We start from the raw sequence: 18229 nt of genomic DNA on the forward strand, positions 1-18229 counted from the left end.
TACCAAGTCAGACCAGATACACCAAGCAAAATGACAATGAAGTAGAACATGACTCACATTTTCAGCACATGAATTACAAAAGTAGCATAGAGAGGTACCACTGGGATCCAGAGCTCTAATATTCTGAAGGAACACAGATGTTTTAAGTTTGCCTCGTCATGCCAGCCAACAAATGAATTGCATTTTTGAAGGAGAGATACCCTTTGACAGCAAACTAGGCACCACTAAACTTGATCTATCAGTGCAGGAAAGCCACTCATAAGCTAATCTCACTGAATAATCCCAGAGGCACCAAGAGTCCACACCAATTTATCCTCAACACCAGATCTTAACACTAGGATAGAATTAAGCAATTGAACAAGAGTAGAGAAATCTACAGATTCCCAGGAATAGAGGTTTTTTTCTAAAATTCAACACCCATCCATTAAAAGAAGACCTTTTACTCAAAATATCAAAGATAGAGGCTTCCTTATCCTGTGAAAGCATAAACAGTCAAGGGAAAGCCAACTTTAAACAACCAGCACCAATCCATGAGTCATTCTAGGAAGAGCATCTATTACCATCTCCTAAATCAATTCTAATATTAGAGTGCAGGAAATCAAAGAAGATAGGCTTAGAGACAACTACTGACAGTATGTCAGTCCAAACTCCAGAGCCACTGATCTGGAAATCAATTGGAGGCAACCAAGATTTTGAATCATACTTATATTTACTACAGATAATGTCTTTCCGAAGAGCCTTCTCCACACACCCAAACCTCCACCACCACTTAGCCAGAAGGCACAGATTCACATCTCTAATCCTTCTAAGACCGCCAACTCTCAATTCTTTTGTAACTTCAGTCCACTTAACCATATGCACCTTTTTCTTAAGATCAGAAAACACCCCCCCCCCCCCCCCCCCCCCCCCCCCCCAACATAAAAAGGAACCTGAATTCTATCAAGTTCTTTTGCAACTCCTTCAGGTATCTTGAACAAAGATAAATAATAAACAGGAAGATTGCTTAACACAGATTTGATCAAAGATAATCTACCACCAAAATGTTAATGTCCAACAAATAGAAGAACAATAAAATATATAATCAAAGTTTTGAAGGCTATTAATAATGTTATGTATCTATCATGTGTTACCTATCATTCTACAAGCATTGAAAATGCAAGCAACCGGCAAATTTTTTTTTTTTTTTTTAAGAGGTAAATTTGTGCGATAGTTATCTTTTTATTAATTTCTTTAAAAACACAACTAAGATGCTACCATATAATTAGTTATTATTTCCCAGAATTCAGAAACATTACTTATAGGGTTCTGGTATTCCAATAGAAAACCATTGATCATTCAATAAAAAAAGGTTAGCCTACCCCAATATTGCACTCTAGTCCAAACTAATCTCTTGATGCAATACCCAAAGAACTTGGGACTCCTGGAGTGGCAACATCGCACCAAACTAATCTCAGTAGAGTTTGAGAGAAACCACTTGACATTTCGAACTCCCTACACAAAGAATTAACAGACAATAAAAATAAGATTGATCACACATCCAAACTATTTTATCTTCAAAACAACTTATGAAAGAAATGGCTTTAAACTTGTTCCACTGCCTTATTTTTCTCATGTTCCTTCAATACTAATAGATCTCCACAATAGTAAGTACTGGTTATATTATCTAGATTTTAAATTTCAAAGGTTTAACATCAACCAAGAATCCAGTAAGGAAATTGAGCTGATATTGAAATTTGAGATGAATAGGCTTTAAAAGACATTCAAAAAATAGTGTATAATTAAAGCAAAAACAAGCTTATTTTTGGTATCATCTTAATATAATTAATTTGTATAATTTTCCACACTTATAAATCAAGCCTTAGGGGCTAACAAGTTAAGAATAAAGAAATAAACAAAGATTTATATGTTGTTGCAGAAGCAAACAATCAATAGTTGTATTACTCTGCACAAAACAATGTGCATGAATATATACTGGAAAACAGATAACGCAACAAGTAGATCTACATTTAACCCTTAATTAGGTAAGGCACATAGCAGGCCAAATAACCAAGAAGGGAGAATGACACCATTGCATATGAAATTTGTTGAAGACAAACCAATTGTTATGAAATGCCAATAATTTCATTCACAAATAGATGCATACATACGTACATATAGATAGGTAGAAATCTATAAAATCAATAAAAGAACTACAAATTTATTTATTTTTCGTATAATTATAATTGATCTCAATAACTACCATATCCATAAATTGTAAATATAATGAACTAAGGTTTGTATAAATCACTAAATTTTTATGCATATTTACAAAGATATTCTATTTATTTTATAAAAAAGGTAGAGGCTACAATGTGCACTCCCAAAAGGTGCATATGGTATGCATTTCATAATTTTTTCAACAAATTTTGTATCATAGACCACGAAATTTCATAAAATTTCTCACCACAAAATGGCATAACTTCACCATTCATAACTTTAGGGTGCATACCATAAATTCAATATTTGTAATTTTAACAAGTATCATAACACACCATGAATATTCATAATTTTCATAACAAAAATTGTAATTTTCTTATCATGTGCACTGTTTTAGGGGTGCATGTTAGAGATTTCTCCTATAAAAAATTATACGATTGAACCTCAAAGCATTTATAAACTAACCAAAATAGCTGAAAGCTTATGACAAAAACAGTCAAATAAAATCAAAATTGAGAGATGCAAAATTATAAAAGATGAACAATTTTCTATATTTACAAATACCCTTCACAAGATAGTAAGGATGTAATAGAAGACACTTTTATTACATAGAATATACAAGGTTAAAGTCCATTAAAGAAAAAATAGAGCATTATTGAACATAACACACAAAGAGGTAGCTCTTTCTTAGACTATTAAAAAAAAAATGACTTGAGTTAATAAACAAAAGAAAAAGAAAATCTGATTTTTTTTTTTTTTTTTATAAAAAAAACCTGAACAATAAGACCAAAAGCTTTTCATAGAAATTAACATTTAATTTTGCAACAACTCTTCGCCTTATAATCAATTGAGACCACACATTATTCACGCGCAAACTATTGAGAACTGTGGATCAAAACAAGTGGCTTATGAGAAGCTTAGGAGGAAAAAAATTATATTTTATCTGAATATGTTTTTCATTCACAAAATTTTATTACTAAGGTTGTAGACAAACCTCACTATTACAAAGAAAGTAAATACTTACCATCAAAAATTTAACAATGAGGAAATATTAAAAAAGACAAGACCATGTATAACAACAATAAATATTAAAACCTAAAGCAAGAAAGCCAAATAAGACAGAAACAAGGAGGTGAAGAAGACAAGATATAGAGAGCAAGAAGTTTCATACCTTATAAAGTGGTAATTAAAGAAGACAAGATATAGAGAGCAATAAGTTCCATACCTTATAAAGTGGTAATTAACACCCTATAACTGAGATCTCTCTTTGTTCCTCTCATGTAAATCTGCTCATGCTCTGTAAATGAGACAAATGAATCAAAGCAATGATAAAAAGAAAGCACGAAAATGGACATAAAAGGTAAGCAAGTACCCTAAAAATTTGCAATTACAAAAAGAGTTTTCGCTATCAATACAAAAATTAATGAGATCAACATTTACAAAAATAAGCATGTCAACAGGAAATAAACATACGCAATATGCGTGCGCGCGCACACATATATATAGTTGAGAATGAAACATAAACTGACTTTTTAGCAGATTTGTACATGGCTTTGGTGCTGTAGACACCCCATTTTTGACCGCCCATAAGACTTGGACGCCTTAGGTTGATCACTGGATGATGAAAAAGTTGCGTTGTACAAACGTTCGATTTCTTTAGCAAGAAGAGTTTCTAAATCCCAACCTTACACTGCATTTTTGACCAAAACTATTTTAGACCTTAAAACCCTCTTTTTCAAAATATTTTTCCAGATGTTTCTACGACGTTCCAAGGCTCGCGTTTCGTTTAACATATTGCACTTTTTGGTAAACCGAGTAAGGACAAAGTGAAAATAAATGAAAGGGAGGTGAACTCTTTGAAAAATCTTTAAAAACATTTTATTGATAGGTTTGGAATTGAAGAGAATAGGAGGGGATGAAAGAAAACTAGTTGGGGAAATGGTTGAGCATGAAACTATTGAGAAAGAACTAAGCAGCCTTCACTAAATCAAGCCTAGCTTTTTGTACACTTAGAATTTAGTTGTGAGGCCACCACCATTGGAAAGTGGACTTCTGGGGCTTCAATTTAGATTTAAAAAATCTCTAAATCCAAGTTCAAATGAGGGAGATATGGCCATTTGAAGTTAGGGATCAATCCGTTAGGATAGAAATGAGCAACCTTCACTAAATTAGGCATATTTCCTTGAACACTTGGAATTTAGATGTAAGGTCATCACCATTGGAAAGTAGATTTTTGGGGCTTCAATTTAGACTCAAGAATGACCTAAAACCAAGTCCAGATCAAGGAGATATGCCCGTTTGAAATCAGGCCTAGAAGCAGATTTTTGTGGCCGGCCACACACTAATAGTGGCCTGCTGGCCACTTGTGTAAAATGCAGATATTTGTTGCCAGCTGTCCCCCAAAAGCTCCAGCTGTTCCTATATAGATATTTCCGACCTGAGAGGTTGTTTTTTTTTTATATACAAGGCCAACCCTCTTGGTTTTAGGTTAGAAAAAATTCCAAAAGGGCAAATTCATGAAATTCTCTCTTTATCTCTATCTTACAACACACATACCTTACCCAAACACTTCCTAAACCAATATTGGAGCTCTCTTTGCTGAGATTATTGAGTCCAAATTTCAGCCCTTGAGAGTGAGAACTTATGGGTTTGTTAACAAAAGAGCTGCCTTGCTTCAAGGGGTATAATTTTGAGCATCTTTACACTACTTTTTTTCTATCTTTTCTTGTTGATTTTGAACTGTTTTACACTATTTTAATGGGCTGAAAATTGTGGTTTAAAGCTATCAAAGGTGGAGGGGCTAACCCCCTTCTTTGAACCTTGTTCTCTAAGCTTTTTCCCTTGTGTTTCCCATTTTATTCTCAACTTTTTTTAAGCTTTTTACTACTGAATTTTAGAGTTTTTTAGAGGCTAAAATGTTGTTTTGAGGTCCCAAAAATGAAGTGGTTAGCCACCCCTCCTTTGGCTTGTTTACTAGCTTAAATTTCCTATATTATAGCTTACTCTTTTAGCTATTTTTACTTCAATTCCAGCATTGTTTTAGTGTATATTAGGATTGTTTTTATGTGTTAGTTTCATTTATGCTTTGTATAACATGCTTGTAGTGTAATGGTTCTCATAGGTTTGGTGGTTTAGGCCTTAGCTACCAACCCATTTGAGTTGATAGTATTTATTTTAAGTTTTCCATATTTGTGATCACCTCTAATCATCTCTGCAACCTCCTTCTTTTCTTGGCATTTTATTTGTTTTGAGAGTTGTTTTAACCGATTGATTGTTTAAGCTTGAAAGTGAGATCGTTGTGCTTAATGGTTTAATCTCTTTGGAGGTTCATTACCAATGGCATGGCATCTCTCTCATGCCTAAAACAACCCTTTGTTCGACACTTCTTTCCATTAGTGGACTTAATGCTCATTCTTAGACTAAAATGACTAAGGAATAGAAGGTAATTTAAAAGAGGTAATAAAGTGAACTAAAATAGAACAAGATAATAAAATGGTTTGGGGTTCAATCGGACGTTAATTGAACCCATTGAGTCTTGTGTCGTTTTATACTTGTTAGTGATGAAAACGGTTCAAGAATCAATGTCAACCCTTTCCCTTGATCAATCCATGATAGGGAGGAGGTTTTTGAGAGTCTTTTATTATCCATTTATTGAAATTGTGTCTCGTGGTTCATAATTCATCACGCAATGAAATTGCGTCGATTGATGGCTTGTGAATCAAGCCTACACCTTATTTGACCTATTTGCTGATAAGGAGAGGCAGAGTGGACAAACATCCCCTAAGAATAATTTGGTTTGTGCTTTGTTTGTCCTCTGTTGCTGCAAGAAAGAACCAACATCAATGGCTGGAAGACCACTTTTACTGGATGGTAACCCACTATTAGTGGTCGACTAGGCATTACTTCTGGGTTGCTGGCCACTTTTTCCAGCTAGGCAGTGTCCTTTTCTAATAGAGCAGAGCAGAGGCTGAGGTGAAAAAAAATAGTCGAATTTTTTAACTGTACAACAGAGGCATTCTGGCAGCAAAACAGGGGGCTTTTTCGATTGGAAATCCGCATCTATACATGAACCATCTTTTGACTCTCGGGATCCATGAAATAATGTTGTAATAGTAGTATGTTGTAATTAAAATAGCGAGCTTGCAACTAATTAGTTAATTTAGTAGAATAGCTAGTTAGTTTTGTGTTGTACTTATTTAATTAGCTAGAATAGTTAGTTAAATTTGTTGTTGTAATAATTAGTTAAGTAGCTAGTGTAGTTAATTTATTTCATTTGGTTTATAATAGTTAGTCAATTCGTAGCAATTAGCTAGTCCATTTATTCGGATCCTCTTGCGCGAGGGCAAACATGTAATAAGGTGTATGTCTTCCAACCCCACGTCTTTCTCCCTTTTATTTACTTGCTAATAATGGGTAGTTTACAACATCATGTTTCATTTAGCATTTCTCATGTTTGCATCCACTTGTCTTGCATGTATCGAGGCTCGGTTCATCATTCTAACTAGCATTGCTGTTTATTGCTTCGTTGAATACGTGTTTAAACTGCATGCTTTCAAATTGATTCATAAGTCATAATTAGTAGTTGAGCCTATTAGTTGCATTATCACATGTGTTGCATTAGTCATTTTGCATTAGTTAAGGGCATGCATGTTTTCTAACTCTTTTGTTTCTTTTGGCTTGTCTTGGAGTATGAGGTGAGCATTTTTGTGCTTTGGCATGTTGTATGAGTGTGATTGTTGCCATATCAAACATGATTACCATGAGACTAAGTGCTTAATTGATATATTTGCTTAAATGTCTATGGATGAAGGCTAGTTGCTTGAATTGAAATAATTTGAGTAAAGGTGCATATGCGATCACTTTTTCAAGTGGTACACGTTCAAAACAATTTTCAAACAAACATGAATCAAAGTGTTCCAATTGTTACAAATTAGTCTATACTTGTATGCAACACATACTAAATGTAGCATTTGTACCCTTTTAAAACTTTTGGGAGTGTATTTGAATCCTTTATTTTATTTTAGAAATATTTGGTGTTGTTGTATCTTGGTTTTAGAGGAGTGCAAATTGATTTAAACTTGTTAGGATTGTTCGTTCACGCTTGTTTACGTTGAAAAGTTGTTTGGGAACTTAGAAATCTTGTTCTGGGGTCGACACCGGTCTTGGTGGTGTTGACACCTGCCTTTTGTTGTTGGCCTTAAGGGTTGACACCAGTCTGGGAAGGGTCGACCCTTGTCCTGGAATTGCTTGCTGAAATTTGGTGTCAACACCAGTCTGGGAAGGGTCAACACCTTGCCTGTTGCACTCTTTGCTTTTTTGTTTGAAGAGTCGACACCTGCGTGTAATTTTCAGCTTTTTGGGTTGGTTTGGGCCCAACTTTTTGGGGGGTTTTTGATTTGTTCTTTTATTTGACTTTAGGGCAATTTCCTACTACTATAAATAGACCAAAACCACTTTTCTCTCATTACTTTTTCCTCATCTTTTCCTCTCAAACCGTGATTTCTCTTTTCTCTCTCTAAAACTTGACTTTTTGCACCTAGATCTCTAGATCTACTCACCAAGAGTGATCTTTTCACCATGGTTCTTTGAGAAAGATTGTAGATCTCATCAAGGGCTTCCTTTTGGTCCGAATAGTTCGTGGTTTCGTCGCCGGTGAATTTTGTGTTGTCATCTCTTCGCTTCAAGAGGTAGAGATTTCTTTACTCCTTTCTAATACCTCGTCTATAGATAGATGTGTGGTAGATCTTATTGCATAGAAACCATATTCATTATGGATTTTCTTGAAAGCCATGAAAGGGGATCTAAGGTTTGATATTTGTGATTGGAATTGTTGAGTTGTTTGGGTTAATCAGGGAAATGATTTAATATGTTCGTGAAGAGAGGAAGGAAAGTCATAATTCAATATTATTGATTTAACGGATTTAAAAAGGGAGGGAGTTGAATAATCTTTGTATTTTGCTAATATGTGTTGTATAATCGTGTTTATATCAAAAGAAAATAAAAAGAGTAGTAACCACGGTGTTAGTATTGTTTTAGGCTAATCATGTGAAGTTGAGTTGAGTTATGGTTTTGATACCAATGGAATTGGTTTTGTAAAATAAAGAGGATGGATTCAGTTTTGGTTTTGGTTGTGTAAAATGACAAGAATGAATTTTTAGAAAATGGTTGGAGTTGTGTGGATTGTAAAATAAAGAAAAGTGGTCTTTTTGAAAGAAAATAAAATCATCACCCTTCGTAAATTGATAATGAACTTGAGGTCGAATTTTGGAACTTTTGCATATTATCATTGCTATTGGACTGAAAGTCTTGTGAGAATTGGAATTTTGTTTTCTTTTCATATTAGATGTAGAAATGGATAGATATGAATGTAAATGGTGGAGTTGGATATTTGTCATCTCTCACCTATGAAAATATGGATAGTTTATCTATTTTAGAGATTGTATATCTGTTTAGAAATATATGTTTTGGGCTATCAGTGGAGGGTAGCTATGACTGTTGTAGAAATTGCATGAGGATCAGGTGAATTGAAACTAATCTTTTGTTGGTTGTCATTGAATATGACCATGTTTTAAATACATTGTATATGTATGATGTTTGGGAAGAGAAATAGGATGTACTCCATGTTTGGGAGGTGATAGGAGATGGATTCCATTGAAATTAAGTTGGCTGGAGTGTCTAGGTAAAAGTCCTGAAACCGCGCATAGATATATACATGTGTGCTGATTCCCACGAACGAAATTTTCGTAAAATGGCAAATTGAAGTGTTTGTGTAATAATTGTGTTGATTGAGAACTACTGAATTGTAGCCTCAGTTGGGTGTCTAAAATGTAATGAATTGGCTCATGAATTGAGATGAAATAAATTAACTTGAAATGAATTGTCATGAAATGAAGTAAGACTAAAATGGCTTGAGGTGTATCTTTGGCCTGGCATTTTGTTATGGGAAGGTGTATCCTTGGCTTACCGTGTTTAAGGCAGGTAGAGCAGAACTTATTTATCATTATTGTCTTAGTGTATCTGTGTATATTATGGGTTATGATGGTTATGGTTTTGGAAGGCCGAGTTACCTTATTCGTTGTGTAGATAGTTGTTGGTTGCTTGTTGTTTTCTCTTTGTACTGAATGTATATATATACAGATATGAATGTATTGGAAACAGATATAAGTACTGTATTGAGATTGTGAATAATGTGAAGGATATCGGATACTTGTGAACCTGTTTCAAAAAGGAAAATCAGGTGTAAGTTCGGAATGTGGGAGAAAGCATAATGGGCTTTGTGAAATTGTTTTCAGGAATTTGTTGCTGTCATATAAGTTTTGGCAAAAGGTAATAAGAAGGAAGAAAAGTAAATTGCTTATGTTATTGAACGAAATGAATGATTTTGAGAAAAGTTCTTATATAAGTGTGTTTCTGTGTAAACCGTCACATTATGTATATGTTATGATTTAAAGCATTCATGATCATAACTATCTGTATGTTGTTATAGTTTGGGATTTCTTTTGGACTTTATGCTCATTCCACATTGTTAATCCTTTTTCAGGTGAACGTCGAGAAGTGTTTTAAGATTGAGGATCTTCTTTATGTGTGGGCCACAGGGCCTTTTATTTGTGGGCAGAATGCCATTAATGTAAAAGGGTTAAACCCTTTCCTTTAATTTAAAAGATGTAAGCCTATGGGCAACTTATTTATTTTTAACTTATGTTGCATTCACTTCATATTCGAATGAGAGAACCTTCAATAATAATATTCATTATTGTATTAAATTTCCGCGCATGATCTCTAAAATTATGTTATAATAAAGGATTTGGTAGTGGTATCCGTTGGCATAAAAAGTGGGGCGTGACAACTTAGTATAACAGCGAGCCGGGTTTGAATACTTTGGGCTCGTGTGGAGTGGTTTTTACTACATCGGGTTTACTATGCTTGGTGAGGGCGTTGCATATGGTTAGGATAAGTGTTAGGATTTATATGTTGCATTTATGTGAGCATGGGATGAAGTTTTTTGGATGGTACTTATGACCGGTGAACTTGCTTTGAGATCTTATCGGAAATACGCCTGATCAACGTGGTTTTTTATAGGAATTCCTTGGGAGTTACAGAATGAGTGTCTGTCCTTGAGGACTTGATTCGATTATGTGCTTAGGTGTTTACTTGTTTATATGCAATAGAAATTGTATGTTTTGGGAGGCAAGCGTGTCTTGTAGCCTAGAGATGGCGAGTGCGTGCCTTAGGAAAGGTCGTTGTGTTGAGTATTAAGCTTGGTTTTGTTTTTGGATTTTATAAGATGTCTACACAAGGGAATAGAGGTCGAGTTGGGAATAGAGTGTCGGTATGAGCATAACGGTTCCTTTAGCACTTGCCGTTGTAGCATCGGTTGTTGGTGAGGAAGTTGTACATGAGATTGTAAGAGCAGTGCAAGAGGCTCTAGCTCGCAATGAAGGTAACGACAAGCATACCCTTAAACTTACTATGGAGCTTCTTTGCTCTAGTCTACCGGAGTTTTTGGGGGAGGTTAAATTGCTGGAGACGGAGGATTGGTTGGAACAGATTACCAAGATTCTTGATATGCTCAGAGTCGAAGATGAAGGATTGATGGTCTCTTTGGCGACTTTTCAGTTGAGAGGAAATGCGAGTTATTGGTGGAAGAATTACTATGCTCTAGTTGAGGAGGCGGCCCATGCAGAGGCCATGGTTATGAGTGTTGGTTGGGTTAGGGAGGAGGCCGCTTTGGCTATTCCTACTGTTCATAAGCACTCTAGGCTTAGTAAGAGGTGGAGGCGAGCGCATGCTTAATCGCAGGCTCAATCATTGTCTTCGTCAGGAATTTCGGACTCGTCAGTTGGAAGGCCTAGTGAGATTTAGGTTTCAAGTCAGTTGCAGAGCAGAAAGTCTCCTATTTGTTTAAATTGTGGTCATTTGGGGCATGTTAGATGTTTCTGCCCTTTGCGTGTGAATACTTCTAGTGTTTTAGAACCTAGTTGGGCTCAGTCTCTTCAGTCCAGTCAAGGATGGTATTGATACCAGACTCGTGTAGGTCAGGCTTCGAGAGCTTCGTGAGGGTCTACTTTTCAGCTAACACAGTGGTATTACCCTAGAGTGGGACTTTTGTATTAGAGGCCGATGATTCAATAAGTGAAACTTTTGTTGTTGACCGGTGTACTGTTGGGTGTTGATACACCATGATTATGTGTTGTATACGCATATGTATTATTGTTTGTTTACTCTTATGTATTGGGCACACGCAGTGAATCTCGAACTCTTTTTTATACATTTAACGAGAAGTGGTTCATGGATTGATAATCTTAACAGTGTGGTATACGTGTTACTGTCTTATGAGATGGTTATGTGATGGCCTGTGAGCCTTGTTTTGTTTGGGAGTTAGCTGTTGAGAACGGGTAACCCGTGGATTGGTGTAGTTAATGGTGTTGTGCAATGAGAATGAATTATAAGGCTTGAATGTGTTGAGTATAGAGGAAGGTGAGATTTGGTTTTTGGGGTAGTGAGGATGGTACTTGTGAGTGTGGTTTAGTGTTTTGGCTTGTTGGTCAATGAGTTTGTTGTGATCCTATAGATCTTGGCTCGTTGGAAGAGATTATGAGACAAAGATGATAACAAAGAACGTGTTTGAAAGAGAAGCATGGGAATAGAGTTAGCTGAGTTTGCTCAAATTGTATCTCATAGACAATTGTAATATTTGACTTTTGAACTCTTCCACAATTTACGTGGACGACTCATGTCCACACAATCAACAAAGAACAATCAGTGTGTTTGGTTTCAATTTTTTGGAAATTGAATTTTTTATTTTTCGTATTTTTTTATTTTATTTTTAGTGAATATATTTAAAATTTTAAGCAATTTTTTTACTTTTCTAGATATACCTTATGTAGATGTATCTAAAAAATAAAATATTTGTAAAAAAATATTTTAAAAAATAATAAATACACAAGAATATGAAAAATATACTGAATTCTCGTATTTTTATTTTGTATTTTTGGTATTTAGTGAATTTTCTAAAGATTTTTTTTCACAAATATTATATTTTTTAATTATATTTTTGCTAAGTGTATCTAAAAATTTTTAAAAAAATTGCTTAGAATATTAAAAAATCAACCAAAAAAATATGAAAAATAAAAAAATTTAATTTTCTGAAAAGTGAATTCTAAAAATCCAAACCAAACAAGTTAAATGTTTTTATGATGGACTTGAATTTACCAAACAATCCAACATCTCATGAAACAAAGCGGAGTGTTATAGAGAAAACTAAGGGGACAAAACAGGGGGAAAAAAAAAAGAACCATGGTTTTCACGTTTCAATTTGACTTCTTCACATATCAATATCTCATGAAGACTACAAAATGGTCCAAAAGTGGCAAAGTAAACAACAAAATATGAGGGCAAAATGGGCCCAAAAAAAGAGAGCCATCAATTGTAACAATTACAACTCCCTCTCATATATAAGGTACTAGGGTATGCCCGTGCCTGAAGGCACGGTGACCATTAATATATGAAAATATAATTGAATATAAAATTATTGAGTTAAAATGTAATTTATTTAATTTGTTGGGAAAAAAAATTTGAGGTGAAAATATAAATAGATGATCCGTATGGTTTTGAATTTTCAAATGAATTTTATAATTAGATTTTAAAAAAAAACAATACAAAAAAAATCAGACGAAATATGCCAGCCAATGCTATATAAAAATCTATATAAAAAAAATCAGACGAAATACGCCAGCCAATGCTATGCAATAGAAAAAAATAAACAACAAATTAAGCACACCAGCCAATGCTCTGCAATACAAAAAAAAATGCCAAATAACAAATTAAACACACCAGCCAGTGCTCTGCAATACAAAAAAAATGCCAAATAACAAACTAAGCACACCAGCCAATGTCCTGTAATACAAAGAAAATGCAACACCCTTCCTGATAAAAAGATAACCAAATAAAAATATGATTAGTTTTGTTTAACCTAATTCAAGATCATATTAGGAAGAAAAAACAAAAAAACAAAAAAACATATATCACCTAGTGTGTTACATTTACAAAAACAAACTCATAGCATAAATCAATAATTCAAATGAATATTATCTAACATACATCTAAATTTAGTTATAAATTTCACATAGATAAAAGGCGTTACAAAACTATTGTAAGTAATAAATTTCACATCGATTGGAAACTTTACAAAATATGGATCGTAGCTAGCATATGTACGCTTTTCACAAAAATAAATATGAGATTCAAACTTGTTCTTCCTTAGAAATCCTAGAGCACCTCATCACTTTACAAAAAGTCCTCGTATCAACTTGTATGTATCCCCAGTGAGGAGCATGCACGACAATCTACTAATTTATGAAAATAAAAAAAGTTAGTATATTAGCAAAAGAAAATTTATATATATATCAAAACACTTTCAAATTGAAATTACCTTGTTACATCCCCATCGAAGCAATCTAGTTGTATTTATATTTTTGAGCTCCATATATTTTTTAACCCAATCCTACAAAAGTCGACACATATAGTAAAATATTTAAAAAATAACAATTTGTAATCAATAGAAACAAATTTATCAATTAATAAATTGTACCTTTTGACAAAAGTGGTTTGATCCATAAGTAACACTATAACAAAATTTCAGGATAAACAATGTTTGTAGTAGAATTTGGCTCATCATTGGGAAGGAGGACACTTATACGATCAAAGGATGTGCATCTAGATAGGGCCACATACAATTGCCCATGACTAAACACTGGTGTGCGCAAATCAACTCCAACAAATTTCACAGATTGCCCTTGAGATTTATTAATGGTCAGGGCATATGCCAATCGAACTGGAAATTGACGTCTTGTCATTCGGAAAGACATTTTTGAAGAAGACGGTGTCAAGGATATCCTTGGTATGAATACCAAATTGTCACATTTTTCTCTAGTTAAAATTTGAGCTTCAATTATGCGAGTATTGCATTTAGAAACCATCAATCTTGTGCCATTGCACAGTCCATCTTTTGGTGCAATATTTCTTAACAACATTATAGGACAACCCACTTTCAACTCTACCTTAAAAGCCGGTAGCCAAGGAGGATCTAATGAATTTAAATATTCATTAGGATATCTATTTATTATAGTACGATCAATTTCATCATATTCAGACATCTTGTTTGCTGCCAAATAAGTATGTGTGTTGTCGGGAAAAATATTCAATGCAGCAGTATTGATAGCATTGACATCATCATTCCGTGCAGAAAGAATTGTACGTTCAGTTAAAAATGTTGCAGTCGATGTCATTGCCACACCCAGTTGTGGATAAACTACTGAGATTATGTCTTTTAGATCTTGGCATTTGTGTATTGTTGATGGAAGATTAACAATTTCTTGAGGATTGGTCCCAATCTATTTATAAAAATAAATAAATAAAATAGTAAGTAAAATCAATTAAAGTACATAAATGTAAATATATTTCGTTAATTTAAAAGAACCATATAATAGAGAAAAAGTTTGAAGAAATATTACCTCCATCAAGAATTTTGCAAAATTAGCATTTTCAAGATTTGCATGATTCAAGCGCATGTTCAAATTTAAAGACATAACATGTATATCCTTCCATAGAAAAGAGTGTCTTAATGATGCATTCACAATTTGCTCACGGACTCCTTTGGTTATAACTGGTAAGATTTGTCGAAAATCTCCACCAAGAACAACAGTGATACCCCCAAATGGCTTTTCACTGTCACAAGTGTCCCGAAGTGTGCGATCAACTGCCTCAACACAATGTCTATGCTGCATAGGAACTTTATCCCAGATTATAAGTTTTGTTTCTCTAAACAATTCTGCTTGTAATGATTGCTTGCTAAATCCACAAATTGAATTTTTCAATACATCCAACGGAATGAAAAATGTTGAATGAGCAGTACGACCTCCTACCAATAACAATGATGCAATTCCAGACGAAGCCACAGTAATAACAATATGGCCAAGGCTGCGACATTTTAATGCAATCGCATTGTATAAAAACGTTTTCCCTGTTCCGGCACCTTCATTCAAATAGAAAATAGTTCCTTTATTTTCAAAGACTGAGGAAGTTATTGCATCATAAGCTGTTCGTTGATCATTGTTGAGGCGATCAATAATAATTTCTGCATCTGCCTGTTGTGCCTCATTATGCAATTGTTGATGTTCGAATATCAACCTGTTACCAATTACTGCACTCCAATTTGTAGAAGGTTGTGGCATTGGCGGGAAGTCAATTAAACTTTTTCCTAATTCTTGGAGCATTTGATTCAAAAGATATAGACTATAGTCTTCAATTTGAGCCTCAGTTGGTTCAGAAATGGCAAACAATGTTCGAATCTTACGTGCAAGATCATCACATATATGCATTGAAAATTGATTCCATAACGCATATGGTTGCAGTGGAGAGCACTGAGTAAGAATAATAGTAAACAATCTCCTTAATTGATAACCAGTTTTCATAACAGCAGGCTCTTTAAGGCATTGTATCCATTCTTCATCATCTTTTAAAAGTCCTCTTGCAACACATGCTGATTTAAACGTATCATGCAAAACATTGTTGACCGTGCGTAAACATTGAAACGATTTTGGTCCTTTGACAACAGTTAATAGCAAACGCAAATAAAATCTCTCACCACAATTAAGGCTAGCAAAGTACATTCTACCAATTGCATAGCCCTGCTGCCTTGGTTTTCATCTCTTTTCTGAATTAAGCCAAACAAAATGTTGTGGAAATTCTTGGTAAGTGAATGGACATTCATCTTCCATAGAAGCGCAACATGCAAAAAAACCAATAAGAGCTGACATTTGTTGGCCAGCTCTAGAAATAATTGCTTCTAATGATTCATCAGGATTAAAAAGAACGCAGTGCATTCCAGGTAAATGAAGTGCTAAGTGTACAATTGTTGGTATCTCTGCATGCAATGGATAACCAAATATTCGCCAAGCATCTTCTGGAGGTCCAATATGCCTCGCATCAAGATATTGTTGGATCTCATTTATCAATCCCAACACCATCATTGTACGATCATAACCCTTATAAATGTACTTGTGTATATACTTGACACATCTCATTCCGGCACAAACTTTCACATTTATGTGACTGTTGAAACATTTAGAAAGATATGCATTGTATGGTACAATGTCTCTGTTATCAACTTCTTTCCCCCCCACAATATGAGCTTGACCATTATTGCGACGACAATAGATAGGATATCCATCTTGATCCATAGTAGTTGTTTCTGCAAACGCTCGAGGGTATCTCTTAGTGTATTTACCATTTTCCATACATGGTGCTTGTGGACTTCAAGCACCACATGGTCCATGTACCATACAACACTTGATAGTTTCAAAAAGCATAGGTTCATCTTTTGGATCTGGAAATTCTGCACAAACCAATTTGTCTACTTGAGCACATGTCCGAATGTTGTTTGGACCCTTAAGAAATAGAAGTGCATGCATATGAGGAAGGCCTCACTTTTGGAATTCAATTGTAAAAACATGCGCAACTTTATTACCAAACACTTGGTTTGTTTCTATCTCCTTCATCAAGCACTTTCTCTTTAACTCAAAAACATGGGCAATTAAATCAAGACGATCAATAGGCTTTTGGTGCGGTAATAATGCCGAAGTAATTTCTGGCCAATTAGGATTTGCAGTCATGGTGAGAAAAATGTCTGAATGTTGGTTGTATCGTGTGATAGCCTGAGTCTTGAAAGATTTCAAACATATGTCTAGGACCTCCAGGAAATGAAGATGGCAAAACAAACCTTTGACCAATTTGATTGGGTTGAAGGTCATTTGGATCAATATCTGTCAAATCTTGGTAAAGTTCAGCACGGATCTTCCCTTGATTAAGCTTGTAGTAAGTCAACCTATTTTGTTCAGTTGCAGCCCAAGCATCAACCAAAAACTCTTGGAACAATTTTCCAGCTCTCAAAATTGTTGAATACTCTATTGATCGTTCAAACAAACGATAACTATAAAAATCCATTTGAGTAAACTGATCAGTTGAAGGCCGATCACGTTCAACATCCCACAGTTTCATCTCAGGTTCCCACCCAAGCTCACCATGTGGAAATAATAAAACATAATGTAATGGCAAATATGCTGGGTGACATTCATTGATTTGCATTAGCTCATTATTTCCATGTAGATGTAAGATAGCATCTCTCATTCCACTAACCTTGGTTCCATCACCTGGTATTACAACTGCAATCTCATCTATAGTTGGTAGGTTATACCGTCGTCGATCTGTCGATGAACTGTAGTGGAGATGAGCAGGCAAATTTTGTCCTGTCAAGGCTAATTGATTCAAAATTGCATGAGCTTGGCGAAATTTATCAACGAATGCATTAACCTATAATAAACTATCTTGAATAGTGTTTAGAACATCTCTTCTTAATTGAGGATTTCTATGATTGCGAACTTCTAAAGCTGAATCAGGGTCATAAATGTACAATTGCACATAAGCTGTATCTTGCCCTGATTATGGTAGTAGTGATTCTGTTCGATGTCGCAATTCCCCATGGATAGTGAATGATGTAGGGCCTCTTCCAGTAAGTACTCTTGGATCTAATGTAGCACCAAGACTTGTAAAAGCATTGGTTGCATTGTACACTCGAGTATAACGTCGAAACGATTTTGATTTATCATCATTCCCATCATATAATGCTTGAAGAAGTGATGGGGGTGTAATAAGCAGAGGAAGCTTAACCTTCCCTTTTGAACAACATGTTCCGAATAGAGGACGGTTTGGAGATGATTTTACTAATTTTTTATCCATCCAATGTAATGTTGAACAGAAAGGATATAATACATCCATCTTGCCAAGAGAATGACGACATGAATTTATATGTGCTCGAGTACCAACCATTGGACTCATAGGCATATCCTCTAATTCCTCATTAGTACATAGATCCTCTTGAAGGGAATGAGTTGTAAGAGTAGGCCTACAAATATTGGTAGGTTGTAAATTAAAATAGAATGGTAATAGTAAGAGTATGTATTTGAAGAATTAAACA

General features: G+C 34.7%; 2 protein-coding genes across 2 annotated transcripts; both read right to left on the bottom strand.

Moving 5' to 3' along the window:
* Positions 1-13820: 13820 nt before the first annotated feature.
* Positions 13821-15866, bottom strand: LOC145824410 (uncharacterized). Its single transcript, XM_082924056.1, has 2 exons — positions 14709-15866; positions 13821-14588 (listed from the first exon to the last, which is right to left on the bottom strand). The coding sequence occupies exons 1-2, from the start codon at positions 15864-15866 to the stop codon at positions 13821-13823; spliced, it is 1926 nt and encodes a 641-aa protein (XP_082780182.1).
* A 33-nt stretch (positions 15867-15899) lies between these two features.
* LOC114261381 (uncharacterized) lies at positions 15900-17735 on the bottom strand. The gene is made up of 3 exons (XM_082924057.1): positions 17666-17735; positions 16976-17510; positions 15900-16509 (listed from the first exon to the last, which is right to left on the bottom strand). The coding sequence occupies exons 1-3, from the start codon at positions 17733-17735 to the stop codon at positions 15900-15902; spliced, it is 1215 nt and encodes a 404-aa protein (XP_082780183.1).
* Between the last annotated feature and the right edge of the window lie 494 nt (positions 17736-18229).

This window comes from Camellia sinensis, chromosome 4 (assembly GCF_055761805.1).
Source record: "Camellia sinensis isolate YWXY chromosome 4, ASM5576180v1, whole genome shotgun sequence".
NCBI classification, from domain to species: Eukaryota; Viridiplantae; Streptophyta; class Magnoliopsida; order Ericales; family Theaceae; genus Camellia; species Camellia sinensis.